The sequence below is a fragment of the Maylandia zebra genome, linkage group LG13 (assembly GCF_041146795.1).
Source record: "Maylandia zebra isolate NMK-2024a linkage group LG13, Mzebra_GT3a, whole genome shotgun sequence".
Lineage (NCBI taxonomy): Eukaryota > Metazoa > Chordata > Actinopteri > Cichliformes > Cichlidae > Maylandia > Maylandia zebra.
The window spans coordinates 22395454-22412828 of record NC_135179.1 but is presented as its reverse complement, the minus strand read 5'-3'; the positions used below and the strand labels follow the sequence as shown (position 1 = coordinate 22412828).

The window sequence follows — 17375 nt, the reverse complement described above, 5'->3', positions numbered from 1 at the left end:
CAACAATGTCACTACCCGATCCGTACCGGAAACCTGATCGGTACCCCGCATGCGCGAAAGGTGTCTACTTCCGGTCAAAGCGTTTTACGATAGTTACGGGTCAGAGTATCTGTTAAGATGTTAAGAATAACAAGTATCTCTTAAAATGTTTCCAATAATGAAACATTTCAATATAATGTAGACAAAAACGAAAAACAAAAAGATAGTTACAGATCAGGACTCCTCGATCCTTACTGCGCATGTGCAAAGTCTACCTGATCCGTACCACGCATGTGCAGGGGTTTTCTTCTTCTTCTGTTTGTTTAATGGCAGTTTACTCCCCAGTGTACGAGGATACCGCCACCTGCTGACTGAGCAAATGAACCCTATTGTAAACTGAATTAGCGTCATTAAGTGTGTTTATCGAGTGTGTTTATGCTTGTCTGTGTGGAGAGGATTGATTAGAATAGTGATGATGATGTCCGCTATCACTGTCAATTGTCAGTAAACACTTCATCTGGCTGATGAATCTTCACGTGACATATTACAAAGTCTGTATTAGGCGCCATTCTTCTTATTTTACAGCGCTGTTGTTCAATCGGGGAACGCTCTCTGTTGAGGAGAAAAGCATGAATTTGTTTGTATACGGATTATCCATTGTTCAAATGTCCCGGTAGTCAAAAAGGAGGCAGAACTGTTGAGAAATGCTAGGAGCTAACCGGGCGCTAACTGTGGCTGTATCCCAATTCAGGGTCTGCAGCCTTAAAGGCCGCATTTTAAGGCCGATTACGTCACAGCGATGCGACGAAGGCTGTCCCAATTCGAAGGCTGCTCAAAATGCGGCCCTCAAATGCATCCTTCATTTCCCTGAATTTTAAGGACGTGGCACTGTATACTTCATGGCCCAACATATCCCAGAATGCATAGCGCGGCAGTGGGTGTGGATAATTTTGCCGGAAAAAAACGGCGGATGAGGGGCGCCCGAAGAGTAAACTTTAAGTAAGTACTGAATATTATGTTACTTATTTATGTGCAAATTTTTAATAACGAAGAGCATTAAAACATTACTGTTGGCCACATGTCGGCAAAGTTATGTGACATTAGTGACGTTTGTACTAACTTGGTTTTAAAGCCTTTAAAATATACACCGTTCAATAGCAGACCTTAATTAGAGAATGATCAAAGCTCATGTTGAAACAAACAAACAAATGAACAAAAGATTTTCTCCTTCATTTCTGTCTAACTAAGCTGTATGAAACGTTTCCAGCTGTTAGTATCATGGTTGCTAGACAACCTGGGCAACGCAACGGAGGCTAGACTGTCCCATTTCACAAGCCTCGCACTTCCGGCCTTAGCGGTCTTTAAGTACGCGGCCCTTGAGGATCGTTGAGGCTGCGTACTTTAAGGCTGCAGACCCTGCCAGTATCATTCAAATATATTGAATGTCGCAATGTTGGCAAAGAGAGGAAGTGATGTAAGATTTGCGCATGCGGGGTACCGATCGGGTTTCCGGTACGGCTTGGGTAGCAACAATTAAGTTAGCTCGTTGTCAGCTGTCTGGGGACAAGAGGGTCGTTGGTCTAATCTACTGACACTAAGCAATTGTGACAAAAAGGGATAAATAAGCATGTTTATGTATTTTTGAGGGTTACATCAGGAGATGGCACACAAAGACCTACGACTTCTCTACTTCTCCACCTTTGGCATGCTACATATGTGTCTCTAGCTACTTAAAACATAATTAGGCAGAACTGCAACTCCAATCTCAGCCACTGTATTCAAGATTGCAGGTAAACATGGTGACTTAGAACAAATTGATACCTCCTAATATGTATTTTTAATGTATTAACTCTAAGTTTATGTAAGCTTATGTACACAGATATTTGTATCTTTATTACCATGCATTTATGTATAGTGCTACAATAACTTTTTGATACTGTATTGTTCCTGGTTCTCAACTATGTTTCTCTATCAAAAAGCTACATTCTTTTTTTCCCCAATGAATAAACTAAAAAAAGACTGAGTGTGCCTTTAACGTACAACAATATTAGCTAAGAACAAAAAAGAAACAGCTTAAAAAAAATCAAAGAAAAGCGGCCAATATGGATTGGTGATCCCATGCTCCCTTTCTGCTTATTTTCTGTTCTCTTTTTACTTTCTACTTTTTGAAAAAAAATGCAAAAATTAATAGAAAAAAAACATACCCACTATATGTTAACTTGATTTAGACTGCAAATAATATGGCCACTCCACTGGCCACTCAGTGAGAGCAGATGTACTTGCAGAATAGTTTCATTATGCATTTAAATAATAAATTATTAATTTAAAATATGTTTCAACATGATTAATATAAATATATTCAATGTTCTCCCTGTGTTTATGTGGGTTCTTTCCAGGTACTCCTGCTTCCTCCCACAAAGACATGCAGTTAGTTGGGTTAGGTTAATTGGTGATTCTAAATTGGCCATAGAAGTGAGAATGGGAAAGTGTAAATGTAAGTGTGAATGGTTGTCTGTCTCTCTGTGTTAGCCCTGTATCAGATTGGTGACCTTATGCAGGGTATACCCCGCCTCTTGCCCAATGGTGGCTGAGATAGGCTCCAGCCCCCCACCGTCTCCAGTGACCCTGATAAGGATAAGCGGAAAAGAGTGGATGGATGGATATTCTAAATCTGTTATTTACTTTTATACCAATAATTTTGTGTTGCTGTATTGTTCCTGGTCCTCAGCTATGTCTCTCCATCCAAAAGCTGCTTTACTAGGGTCTTTAGCTGCACACTAACATCGTTTGCATTACTGATAACATTACTTTTCAAAGCACTTTAAAAAGAAAGCAGTCAGTATGCATTTCTAGACGGCAGCATAATCAAATTTGAAATTTGAAACTTGCTTGAAACATGTAATTCATCATAATGAACATCAAGTATGCTTTTTTATGGCCAAATCTCTGATACGGCCATGTGGTAATGGATCGTAGCATTTTCAAATCAATCAGTTTCCACACAGTGATAACCCTACCTGGCTCAAGTGAGTTTCAAGTAGTTGCAAATCGATTTCCCTACTCTACTGAAATAAACTGTAGAGAGTGGCTGAATAAAAGGGAAGTAGTACGACATCCTTGACATCTTAAGTGCACAAAGATGAAGTAGTCATATTAAGTATACGCAATACGTAGTAAACAAAACTGTTTGTGTTGTTCTTTAAATTAGAACAACTGGAGTTGTCAATTAAGCATAATGTTAGTTTAGTTAGGCCACTAAATTAATATCAGCTTCCATCCCAGAAGATCTGCTGAACCCTTGACAACAGATACACATATCGATTTGCCTGGCACCAGAATTACCCAAATTCCAGTGTTCTTGGCCCTGGGTGGTTAGCGTACCATATGTCCGATTATGAATCGGTCCATCTCATGCCTGTGTGCAACACACACACAGCTGTCGAGACTGATATGTCCTTAGCGTGGAAGCATTTCACTGAGGGTGAAGACAGTCCCCAAAGCTAAACGGTGGAGGGATGACGATGAAAACATAAGAAGCTAACAAAAAGTTAAAACGGCTAAAGCTATCCGGAGCTCAAAGCTAGCCACAAGGCAGCAGCCTTGGTATGAGCAAAGGATTGAAACAGTTATGAGAAAAATATTGAAAAAAAGTATCAAAATCTTGTTATCTGTAACGGGACTGAAGTTGTAAGCATACTAAAAAAATTATGTAAGTACTTGACATTTGTTTTGTTATATAAATCTGTTGCACCTGCTTTTTGTTTGATTAGGTAAAGTATGTCAGGTAGCTCTTGTACCCCTTTCCAGTGACAGAGCAATTAATTTTTAGCTGATTTAATGTGAGAAGATCCTGTAATTTACCACAGTTTGGACAAAAATGGAGCATTTAATAATTTATTTTATTATGAAAGTCTTTTGAATTTGCTGTCAGTTAAAGTTCTTAAAAAAATCTGAATCAGCAGACCATGCTTAGAAAATAATCGTAAATGGGAATCAGCCAAGAAAACTGCAGTCGGTACATCTCTGCCTTTTATACATCCAACTGTTAAATCTTAAAGGGGACCGTTTATGTGGCTTTAGTCTGCCTACATCTGCTGCTCATCTGCAAGCCGCTTCGCAACCCGCCCCAGCTTCTCTTTTTTATGTCATGACTCTGGTTTTCACATATTTCACATATTTATTGTGGGACCTTGTGGGAAGGTCCCACAATAAAGCCAAAAAGCCAAATATAAATTACTGCAGATGGCTAAAGTGGTCCTGACTGAACTGTGAACATTGAAACAAAGAAGATTTCAGTTAAAAAGCCTTTCTTTTATTTAGTTTTGTGAATCAGCGATCTGGTTTACACAGGTTCCATCTGCCCTGAACTGAACTATCTGGATGAAATTAGTTATTCCTACTTGGCGCCAGGAAGAGTTATTAGCATGACAGCCTCTATTTGATATTTGTCAAGCTAAACACACACATACTGTATATATACAACATACAGGAAATTGTTTCAAACACTGGCTCAGACTTGAGAAATTAACAACTCTGCACGGCAGCAACAAACACTACTGTCTGCATTCCTCGCGTGGAAAGCAGCTCCAAAATGTGACAAATCTATCCTCTGCCAGCTTCCTCCTTCAACACACCCACACCCTGAGCCAGCACAGCCCCCCCCCCAAGCACCACCAGCGCTACCACCAACATCCACACCCCTCCCTTGGGCCCCCTTCAGCCGGCTGCATGTCTCTGGAGGTCGCCTCTGACGTCAGCAGCTCAACTGGGCACTGTGCCAACCCTGTGGGCCCTTGATGGATGCAGTCGGTCTGAGAAACAGTTCGCTGTGAGTAGAGTGCACGGCACAAACTCAGCCCAGCCGGCTCAAACACATCTAATGACCCGTAAAAACCGGACAGGTCCATTCCTTCTCCTTTTCTTTTGTGTATCACAAACATGGAAGATTAAAGGAGACACATGTGATGATGAGTGATATGCACTGCTAATGGCCAGGATAATAAACAGAGCCTGCAAATGCACTGTTGTTCCCCAGACTTACAAAAACTGCAATTCTTAAATCCAAGCATTTTGTCTTAGTGATCCAGAGAGATGCAGCTGACTCTGTAGGGTTTTTTTCTGTATATGTGTGTGGTAGGGGGGTATACCTGCAGGCCTGCTGCTGGTTTTCCTCTTCAGCCATCTGTCCAACGTCTCTGCACTCACACTCTCCAACACAAAGTCATCCAGAATCTGCGGGTGCAGCGAGAGGTAGGCCTTCACTTTCTCATCTGTCAAGCCTGAAACACAAAAACAAAACACTTTAAAAAACTTTATTTAAGACTAATGAAACTGTGAGAAAAAACAACAACAAAAACACCAAAACAATACTGATGTGAGATAATGAACAGAATCATTGATGCTAGAAAGGAGAAGTGTAGCACGTGAGAGGAATGAAATAACATCTCACTTGAACCCACAATGATCCCGAAGGTCACCCAAACAAATGCAAAGGATGAAAACAGCTGAAGGTCACTTCATTCTCTTCACGGTGAGGTGAGAGCGGTGGCAGCCGAGCCGAGGCTCGAGTTAAAGCTCTTTGATAGCCGGGCTAGCTCACTTATGTTTACTGTAAATCTGTATCTCCAGGGATAGGAGCCCCCAACAGAGGCAACAGGATAAAGGAGGACTCGATTGTGCTTAATAGGCAATTAGGATCTTGAGAGCTTGCTAAGTGCTGCTGTTTACTGTCTTTGTTGTCAGGGAAAAAAGCCATTTGCCAGACCATCGTTGAGGGAAAGTTGTTTTTAATACCCCCACTGGCGTCTGTGAAGCAGTCATGATGCACTAGGACGCCATCATGTTTAGGTCACTCAAACAAATGGAGTATATGTCTAAAACAAAGACTTCTAACTGTATACATTTAGACGTGAAGTGTCATCTCATAATGAGAAGAAATGCATTCTTACAAAAGACAAACAGAGGTGAATTTACATTTTATGGCATGGTAAACTATAACTATACGTTTTCAGATAATAGTAGAGAGAAGAGTGTTGACAGCCCTGAAAGTTTTTATAACGCTTTCTCACGAAATGTCTGGTTATCAGGAGCATCTGTGTAGACTCCCTCTGTAGATGCACAAACACACACACATGTGGCATGAAAACATTAGTAAGTGAGGTGTCAGTCAGGAAAGCTGCATGAATATCAGTGTTGTGAATCGCTACAGATCCCTGTAGACAACACAACAGTAAGCCGGGTGTGTGTGTGTGTGTGGGTTGGAGGGGGTGGGGGGTGAGTGTTGTGCCAGATGACAAAGTAAAACCAGATGCAGAGATAGAAAGACTAAATTCTGCTTCAGCTGCAGGTAACCTGTTATGAGCCCATAAAAGGTTGTGGTTAAAGAATATCTTTCACTTTTAATTTAATTTTAGGATCATAGTGCTCCTGATTCAGACTCTGAGCTATCCACGACCTTTGATCTATCCCTGCAGAACAAATCATTTGATGTTCAGTTACGATCATCTGCCCAGAGTGTGTGTGTGTGTGTGTGTGTGTATAGATAGAGCAGGCTTTTGGTTACAGGCAAATAAGGCAAACAGAGGTGGGGGTAAGTTTGGGGGGTGGAGGACGCTACAGTCTGATGCTGTCCAGACACGAGACACAGCTCCTCAGGAGCGGAACGCCTCACGAGACTCCTGGCCAGCTCTGACGCACATCGGCAGAATACAGCTTAATAAATCAGGAAAAGTTAAAGAGGGGTTGGGGTGGGACGGAGAGAGCTGCGGAGGACAGAAAGACACACGGAGAGGAGCTAAATGGGAGCGCTGCAAATAACCCCTACAACTTTGTCCTATTTGAAACACAAAGAAGGCACTGTGATTGGTGACATTACAAAAGATGAAAAACAAGGATGCTGTATAAATTTATGAATACAAGTTTTGTGTGAAAGGAGTCTGAAAATTGTTTAGCAATCATATGTGTGCACACGAACAAAATAGTCAAATGTTCTATTTCCATGGGGCAAGAACAGCAGTGATAAGAGCTTTGCAATGGCTAATAAAATGGTGTTAATTAAAATTTCTAGGGCTACACAAGTGGGGAAAAGTGGGCATTTGTAAGACCTAAATGACAACGACGGGTCAAAACTGCGGCGCAAGCCCAATGCATGTGCCACATTCTGTAGCTTAAAGGAATCAACTAATAGTGCTGTAGCAACTTCACTGGTGACAGATACACACATTATATTCATTCATGTGTGTGTTTAGAAGAAACATTGTTTATAGATAAAGTAAAAAATGTCAATATCATCAATCTATTCTTTTACAAGAATCCAGAGAAATGACTGACTTGACCTAATGTGACTATATTTTACCTTGATTGTGATTAATAATTCCCTTTTTGAACATTCCTGCTACGTCACGTTGACCTTATAGGCTTTCCTTCTGAAATCTTTCGAACCACAGCGCACATTAATGTGACTGCAGTGAGACTCAGAGCTGTGGGATATGCGTCAGTGTCCTGGTCCTGAGACTATAGAGGCTAATCAAAGGTGCAGCCCAATCTGTCCCACATGCTGCGGTCCAGAATGGCTAACCCCACTGGGAACTATATGTGCTCACTCAATCAGGACAGTGAGAGACTGCTGTTGCAGATGTAACAGCTTGGTGACTGGTTTAACCAGGTTTTTAATTGTTTCCCCCCTTTATTTTGTCAATGCTAAGAAAAAGTTGAACTTGAACATAAAAGAAAAATAAATAATAAATAATAAAATAAATAATAATAAATGAACATAGAAGCACACACTCTCATCATTTTAGGGTCTGTAACATTTAACTGAATTACATTTAGTTTAATAAATAAATAAATATTTTTTTAATGAACTTTGTACATGAGAGGTTAATTCTTCCAGTGTTTATGACAATAAACTGTTTGGATACTGCAGGTTGTGCAAAGAATGCCGATAAAAATAAATGCTCTGCTTAGGTAAAAGCAAACATTAACCTAACAAAACAACAGATTTATTAAAATGAAACTATATATTAACAAAATGGATCATAAGTATTAAAATAAAAATACTTGCACTGCAGATAAAATTACGTTTTCATTAAGATATACAATTCTGATTCATGAACGCACAACTGGGATTTTACTGTTTACTGATGTTGCCGTGGGAGAATGTGCTTGTTTATTTACTTCATGTTCTCAGCACAGAGGTTCAAAGGTGAAAGGTAAATACCTGAAAACAAGAGAAATGCAAAGGAGTCTCACAAATCTGAATTTCTAATTAGATTGTTATTCGAATGAAAAACATCTACAAACTGGTTTAAAGTCAGATTAGGTACAATCAACAGTGATCTGAACCCTGCATGTGATCATTTTAAACAGCCATGTGGTGCTCTGTTTAAGAAAAAATCTGGACAGAGTGTTGCATGATGTATTATTATGGCAATATTTGGAGTAACTCCCCAAGATGTAAATTTAAGTATGGCCCAAGCTGACATCATTACCTTTTTGCTCACTTTTGGCCAGAAGGTCTGTGCAAAACAGAAGGACTCCTCAACTGGAATTAAGTTTGTCATCTGCTACTTACAACTAGAAAAGGTCTGTTGTTTTAACAAAGACTCAAATGAATTTTTCTTTGCAACCTGGCAGCCATCCTTTTCTTTTGTGGCAAATATGGAGACATGAGTGCAATAATGTTTTTGTTTTAGGTTTTTTTTTTGTTTTCACTTATCACAGCATGTTTATGAGCTGGCAGGACTTTTTTAATTATGTGTCTTTATATATACATTTATACATATATACATATATCTCTTTTTCAAAAACTCTTAATGGTAATGGTAAATGGCCTATATTTGTATAGCGCTTTACTATCCCTAAGGACCCCAAAGCGCTTTACACATTCAGTCATCCACCCATTCACACACTGGTGATGGCAAGCTACATTGTAGCTACAGCCACCCTGGAGCGCACTGACAGAGGCGAGGCTGCCGAACACTGGCGCCACCGGGCCCTCTGACCACCACCATATATTAATAAATATACATTGTTTAATAAAATAAAATAAAATAAAATAAAATAAAGACTGTGACCTGTCCGCTTTAACGAAGAGAAGTACCTTTTAAAAAAAAACCTTTAAGTCAACTGAAGTCACTCCTTCAGCCAAAAAACCTATAGGTGGGAATCAGTTGGTTGTGTAGCGTGCTCGTGAGTGGCTGAAGCCAAGTTGGCAGAAATGTTTGTAACTGACTCAGACTTGGGCTTCCTGTATAAAAAAAGCGAAGCCTGAGTTCATGCAGTGAGGTATTGTTGCATAACACTTATCTTGACACCACACCCCAGGATTTGGAAGGGAAAAGGCCAAACCAGTCAGAGTTTGTCTGGGTCTTTGCACTCTCACACCCAAGTTTGTGAGAACATGCTTCTGTTTGACAAAAAATATATTAACATATAGCATAGGCTATATACTGGTGGTTCTATTGCCAACATCAAAAACGCCCTGAAACAGCTTAAAAACAGTCAATTCTTGTGAGTTAGCGTTCAAGTTTATGAGCGTTTTTATGAAGGAAATCAATTCAGTATGCTCTGATTTTATATGGAAAATTTAATGGCTTGTAAACTGCAAGTCCTCCGTCTTATAACAAAATCTACTAGTATATCTGTAGTATGCCAATGTGAATGTATGTCAATAAGTTGGACACAGAGCGAGATACCATATGTGCGATACATTTGCAGGCCAAAATGTATCAGTGGCACACAAGAGGAAACACTTCAGAGTATTTCTGATGGTACACCATTAAAGAGGAGGGTGCTTTATTGACTATGAAAAAACAAAACAAAACATGTGAAGCAAGGCTGCAATTCTCTGTATTCAAAAGGGTGCTTTTATTTTAAATTTCACATTTATTTATCCAGCCTCAAAAAAAGAGAGAAACAGAAATCAGTTTCCTGTTTTTCTTTTTTAACTTTAAATATTCTCTCTATATATTTTAAATCTGAATTTCTCATTGTGTCTTTGACTACAGAAAACTCATCCATGTTGTACTTAACGTAACCCTATAAACATCACTGTAATGATTTGGCAGAGTGGAATCTTTACAGGGAATTGGCCTAGAAAATTGCACTGATTGCAATTTTCTAGGCCAATTCCGATGAGTAAGATCTGATTTTGCTGAATCAGGTTTTCTTTCCAAGAACTACAACTGACAGCGTATACAAAAAATTCCCCTATTCTTTAAAGCAAAATTTTACATTCTTAATAAAAGAAAAGACCAAATTTTACAATCTTCCCCAAACTGCGATAAAGTTAATTACAGGATGTTCACTGACTGAAACCATTACTGACTGCTGCTGGCAAGAGGTTCAAATAAGTAACAAAAAAATGAGTTGCTGTACACCCATCTTTAGCTAACATGTTTTACATTACCAAACAAAAGCATGTGCAATAGATTTATGGAACAAAACAAATGTCAGTTACTTGCATAATTTTCCAGCACATTTATAAATTCTTTGATTCTCTGCTTTGATCCTTTCCTCACACGGAGCCTGCAGAGCTCTGGATAGCTTTAGCTTTAGATGCCTTCCCTTTGCTCAGAAAGGTGAAGGTGATTTAAGATGATTAGATGTTGTTATGAATGTTTTTGTCATTTAATTTTTTGGTGGTTTACCTTGATGAACTTCATGTATTTACTCACAGCTCATAGAGCTATGATCTCATAGCTCACAAGCTAGAGCTGTCACAAGCTAATGACATGTTAGTGTGCGACTGTGAGTGTGCGTGCGACGACTCAAATGGACTGTGCATGTGTTGCGCACGCATGAAAAGCACCAGCAGCAGTGTTGGGTGGAAGTAACATGTTACTGTAACTGCATTACATTTTCAACAATACTGTACTACACTGTATTTACACTAATTCCATTACAGTTACAATTATGTTTTTACTAAGAGTCTTCAGTTATCTGCACACTTGGCGGATAGAAAGAAAAAAACACCAAACAAATGTGGTTTTCTCTTCCTGCACATTTGTGCTACAGTGAGCTATTTTCATTTTGAGTGCAGAAGGAGGAAAATGTTGCAGCAGTACAGCAATACAGCTTTTGAGGAGTGGCGATATGGACGTTACTTTTAATTAATGTACACAAGGCGAAGAGCACGTTAGTAAAGCAGAAACTACATCCAAGACCGAAACAACTGTACTACGCCGCTAACCCAACTTTGCCTCTTTGCAAACATCTGCACAGGTAGGATGTTAGCAAAAAGCTAGAACCCAAAGTGATTTTGTTATGGCTGTCGAGCACCCCAGCCCAGCAGCCAGATCCTGATCTTCTCCTCTGTCGCCTCTGTCAGTGCGCCCCAGGGTGGCTCTGGCTACAATGTAGCTTACCATCACCAGTGCGTGAATGTGTGTGTGAATGGGTGGATGACTGGTTGTGTAAAGCGTTTTGGGGTCCTTAGGGACTAGTAAAGCGCTATACAAATACAGGCCATTTACCATGTTCAATAGGTAACAAAAGCAGTGATGAGCAGTCAGGGCCGAAACCTCCGTTCACCTGTTCGTGTTTCTACTGTAGAATCAATGTAGCGATTCTTTTGAATTCTCTTTGTGCTGGTTTTCATCTATTGTGTTGTTGGCATTGTGTTGACACCTAAAAACTTCAAGAAAGATCATCTGTCTGTCCTTATTAGGATTGGTTTATACCGTTAACTGGTTGTTGTAAGAATGCATTTCAAGTCATCTTCCGGCGTAACAAGAACGTATTGAGTAGTGTAACAAATTACTTTCTCTGGCAAGTACTTTAAAAATATACTGCAATACTTTTAAGAAATGTAACAAGTAACGTGTAATACATACAATGCAATAATTTTCTTGAACAATGACCCCAATAATCAGATATACACAAGGCCAACCAACCAGTAACCGGTCTGGTGTGTGCTGGAAATCAGCAGATTCCTGGTTGGTCGATCAGTGACACCAATATTTTTAGCTGAATTATTATCATTATAAAGATTTTAATTTTTATTTATCTATTTTTGCTGCCCGGAGCCATGCCCACACATTGGTACAGCACCCTGGTGATGTGGGTGTGGTCTAACTGATGTTAAGTGGAAGAAACCATAACCATAATTTTTCTGTTGGAGAATAAGAATTAAAATGAATTTACCCAAATCAACACAAACACTCCAACTAGAGCAGGGCGATATGACCAAAAATATTTATCACGATATACATTTGAAAATTTGCGATAACGATATAACTGACGATATAACTTACACTAGACAAAATACTTTACAACTCCACAACTATATTAGTGCAAAAAAAAACCCCCCATCAATACATTTTCACTTAAACAAGCAGGTGTTTTATGTGAATTAAAGTTATATAAAAATTTAACAGTGCAAATGCAAATTCCTTGCTGACAGTTTAACCAAAAGGCATTTCCAGGGGAAATTGGCCGACATATCCTCAGCATAATATCCACAAAACTTAAAAAGAGGTTATACACACAATATGGTAATATTATGTTGAAGCACAGTACGTATCGCTCCGCCAGGCTCCTGACTACGATAGCTGTAATGCTCCGACAATCCATCAAGCAGTCCGGGTTCGTAGCTTAGCAAAGTTGTACTTAAACACGAACCATCCATCCATCCATTTGCTTCCGCTTATCCTTTTCAGGGTCGCGGAGGGCGCTGGAGCCTATCCCAGCTGTAATGGGGCGAGAGGTGGGGTACACCCTGGACAGGTCGCCAGTCTGTCGCAGGGCCAACACACAGGGACAGACAACCATTCGCACTCACATTCACTCGCACATTGACACCTAGTGGCAATTTGGATTATCCAATCAACCTATCCCCACAAGCTGCATGTCTTTGGACGGTGGGAGGAAGCCAGAGTACCCGGAGAGAACCCACGCAAACACGGGGAGAACATGCAAACTCCACACAGAAAGACCCCGGCCTGATGGTGGAATTGAACTCAGGACCTTCTTGCTGTGTGGCAACAGTGCTAACCACCTTTTCGAGCGCCGTGTACCACATAAAGTCGTTTCGAGGTCAGTAAACACAACCAGAATACATACATAAGGCCCATTGGATTATAAGGAGCGTTGTCGATTTTCAGAAAAATCAAAGGATTGATTTTAAGTGTCCCGTATTTTCCAAAAAACACGGTAATAACGACGGCCCGCTAGCATGCTCTACTAAAAATAGTGCTTTGGTGTGTGTCTGACGGACGAAAGCTAAACCAGTTCCACACCACTGAAGTTGCAGCATTTTTACAAACCAATTCTGGTTCATCCGTTTCATTCAACGATTTGCTTTCGCCGCCATGCTTTTTCCGACGTGTGCGTATGAAAACAAAGGCACTGCGCATGCGCGTTTTACCCATATCCTATCGCGATATTTCATTTTTCTATCGTTGCCCAAAATTATACCGGTATTACCGTGAAGGGTATGATATGGCCCAGCCCTAACTCCAACTATAAGAGGCAGCAGGAAACTAACCAATGACTGTTCTCTGAAAAGTCTATAAAATGATTTTTTTAAATGTTTTGTTCTTTCGGCAAAGTCTCTTGGCTTTCACCAAGTTAGTGAAGCTCAGACAGCACGTGTAGTTGTTAATTATTTTCTTCATATTAAGAAGAATTCTTACTGCTTGTAAAGCTGAGAAGCGAGCTTGTTATCGGTGACTGAAGGAATGCCAGCAGTACACCTTGATGTTTATAAAATGCTCATAGCACAATATCATTATATGGTACCTTTAAAAAAATACATTAATGATCAGAGTTGCTCAATTGTATTAAACTGGATCTGAAAATGACAATTTTTCAGAATCTATAAAAATATTTGCTACGATGTACATGATTTTTACTGTGGGTTAAAATGTGTTAAAATATGCGTTTGGGTTTGAAACTTTTAATCTGTCAAATAAAATCATTATAATGATAAAATGAAATGACCATTAACAGGTTATCTTAATTTTTTTTTGACATTTCATTCATTTCTTTTCCAAAAAGTTTCCATAAACAGGAGAGCTAATTTGAGGTGTGAGGGTAAGGATGAGTCAATCTATCTATCTAACAAAGCTTTTCAGTTAAGACATCACTCATGTTTACTTTTATTTCTTCTTGATTATTATTTGGGTTGATCTGTATTTTATACAAAGGAAGGTGGTTACTTTTGGGTGAAATTGTTTCTTCTGGATTAATATTATCACCTCTTTTCACTCTCTGTTATTACTGTTATTATTACTGGCTCTCTTCCACAGTGTGCCTTACATCCTGTCTCCCTTTCCTCACCCTCAACTGGTTATTACCCATGGTTGACTGTCCTTTTATCAGGAAAAAGTGTGTGTTTGTAGGGGGTTTCTTCCTGTTAAAAGGGAGTTTTTCCTTTTCGCTATCACCAAGTGTTTTGCTCACACGGGGTCATCTGGTTGTTGGGGTTTTATTTCTATTATTGTAGGATCTTTACCTTCAATATAAAGTGGCACTATATAAACAAAACTGAATTGAGGTTTATTTGTATTTTATGCAAATATGAGGATATATATTTTGAAAAGTGCAAAATATAGGAATGATTGATTTAAAAACAAATCTTGTGAGACGCTGCTTTTTTAAAAAACTTAATAAAGAAACTGACATATAAAGAACAGAGGATAATTTGCAGAGCTGTTAAAAACAACATTCAGCTGCACTCTGTCTTATCACTCATCTTCATTTCGCCACGATTAAGCAGCAAGCTCTGGGTGTGACAGAGCCTGAACTGTGTGCCTTCAGCACTCCCGGTCAGATGATGTTGAGCAGCGGAGCCAATGCTGATGTTTAGTGAGCAAGATGCTCCTCCTTCCCAACACATAGATGAAAAACGCACATGAGAGAAAAAGGGAAAAGACCACTTCTCTTCAAGTGCACTCCTTCTGGCAGAGAGTCAAGGGCAAGCTGCCAAGGTAGTACTTTTCACTTTCCTGACATGAGGCTGAGGCAGGAAAGAGGGGATGGGGGGTGGGGGCTGCTGGGTGCGTGCGTCAGCAGGTCCGCCTGGGACTCCCTTGCCAGGAGGTACGAAGAGCATGTGGTTCTTATCTTATCTATGGGAGGGCTGGAGCACAGCATCTAACACTGACATTCAGTGAGCAAGTAAAAAGAGCGAACACTGAGAATGAAAACACTTTGACTCATCTCCCACTGTTCACCTCATTTATTCATTGAGCCTGAGCTGCCGAATCTGGGTATGTGTGTGTGTGTGTGTACTTATGCAGGTGGACGCACGCAAATTTCACCGCAGCCAAGGGTGAGGTGACTAGTGAAGTTAAATCAATACACCATTCAGAGAAAAGGTGTCACATAAAGAAAATGCTGTTTCACGGTGGACTTTAACTGCTGCTCCATCAACTCCACAGACACGCCCCCAACGGCTGCACAAGCATGCAAGCGACTGAGAGACAGAGAGGGAGATTTCCATGGAAATGTGATTTGCACTTTTTCCATTACCATGGTCCAGATCATTAGACAAAAAAGGGGCGATAAATGGCAAATTAAGATGCAGATAAGGCGTGGGGCCCTTGATCTACAGCCTAGCAGAGTGATAACAGGCAAGCCCTCAAACCACTGTTACAGAAACGCAGCTGAGCAGCCTTCACATTCAAGTTTGAAACTAAAACCTTTCTGGTGTATTCACTTTTTTTTAAATAATAACTAAATGTGAACAAGAGGCAGCGTCACAGTTTCATAATGAGCTGGAGTTGCTTTCTTAGTCCCACCATCTTGCCTGAAGTAGTGGTTTGATTTAGCAATGCCCTCCCCAATCCCCAAAACTCCCCCTCAGAGAGCCACATCAGTAATCAAGGGTCATGTTCCCCACTCCACATCTGGTCGATGCTGAACTCTGCAGCCGTTCTACAGAGGGGCCAGTGGGGACCCGGTAATGAGAACCACAGATTCTTGCATCTTCTCCAGCGCTGTGCTCTTTTATGAGCCTTGACACAAAGACAAGCTGTAAAGAAATCTACACGCATGTGGCCTTTTCCCATCCTCTCAGATACCAACCCATGACAAGATGACAAGGGGTCAATGGACGCCTTGAGGAGAATGTCATCTGTTTCACTGCTCAAGCGGTGCACTGTGCCCTGGCACCGATCCAGTCCTGCACAAATCGCGTTATAAAAAAAGGGTTCAAACGCCATAACAAGCTAATTTTCTTTGGCTTGAATTTCCAGAGAGTTTAAATCAACAGTGGAGACAAATCACAAAGAGAAACTATTTGGCATGTGCTCGATCCAAGTCTGGAATTATTTAGTCATTCAAATTTAAATGCTATGTTCATATTCCAGTCATACCAAGCACTACATGCATTTATAGATTTAGCAACTTTGCTGGGAGAAGTCCTCACCGTGAGAGAGTAGGCATGTGGTGGAATAGGAAATGTCTGGTGTGAACACTTCCTGCCTGACAATGTGTCCTTCTTCACTAAGTTAAGCAATTTGTCAACAGCCAATTGGGTTTAAAAAAATGCCTGAGAGATCATATTAGTGCTAGCCCAGTTTGACCTTGATGCACTGACCACAGCTATCTGCAGCCAAAGAAACACACATCTGCGCACACTATAGCAGATTTCCTCCAAGTCAGCTTACAAACAACTATAGGAGTCAAAGGGCAGTGAACAAGCCAACGTGTTGTCTTGACAAACTGAGTCTATACCTTCAGGACGGACTGGTTTTGCTGGATGGTCCAGCAACAGGTACCATATCAGTAATGACAAATGATAGGTGGACAAACATACCATTGGCTTCTAGAGAACAAAAGAACACTTTTTCTTCCACGCAGAAAAACATACAATGTGCAGGAGCCATTTAAAATGATCTATCACATGCTTAACATTTGTAGAAAGCGCTTCATGTAAACAGTGGTAGAAACACAAGCTGGGAAATTATATGTGTCTGCATCAGTGGAAAGGAAAACATGCAGGGAGAACATAAACGGAACATCAAGTTAATCCCGGATTAAACCCAGATTAATCGACGGTATTTGAAGAAATGAGTTATATACCCACATGGGCGTCTAAGCCGGACACAGAACTGGTTGGCTGATAACTTTTTCTCATGTTTTTTTTTCTATGAGAATGACTTGTTTATTAAATTATAATATACAGTACACATTAGAGCAGTCAAGCTCTATAGCAGATATTACTTTAAGATACTCTGACACCCGCAGCCACCCTCATATGCTGTTGTTTTGTAAATCCAAAAAGGGCAGAAGCTTTGTTAAATCTGAAATTCTCGAGTATGAGGGCAAGATACCTACATACTGTACCTCAATGCATTCCACAGATGCTCACTGCTGTGTCTACACTTCAAGCATCAACCTGGCTTCAAACTGCGAACTTCTTATTACAGGTCTTCACTGAAGGTCCCTGA

At 40.2% G+C, this 17375-nt stretch overlaps 1 protein-coding gene across 6 annotated transcripts in view; it reads right to left on the bottom strand.

Moving 5' to 3' along the window:
• The window catches only part of pde10a (phosphodiesterase 10A), a 66143-nt gene that overhangs the window by 28729 nt on the left and 20039 nt on the right, over positions 1-17375 (bottom strand). For all 6 annotated transcript variants that reach the window (XR_013101387.1, XM_004556061.5, XM_023155250.3 and 3 more), the window contains one exon: positions 5127-5258. Coding sequence is in view for 5 of the 6 variants with exons in the window: in XM_004556061.5 (XP_004556118.2) it covers positions 5127-5258 (132 nt within the window). In the remaining variant the exon portion in view is untranslated. The remainder of the gene's footprint in view (positions 1-5126; positions 5259-17375) is intronic.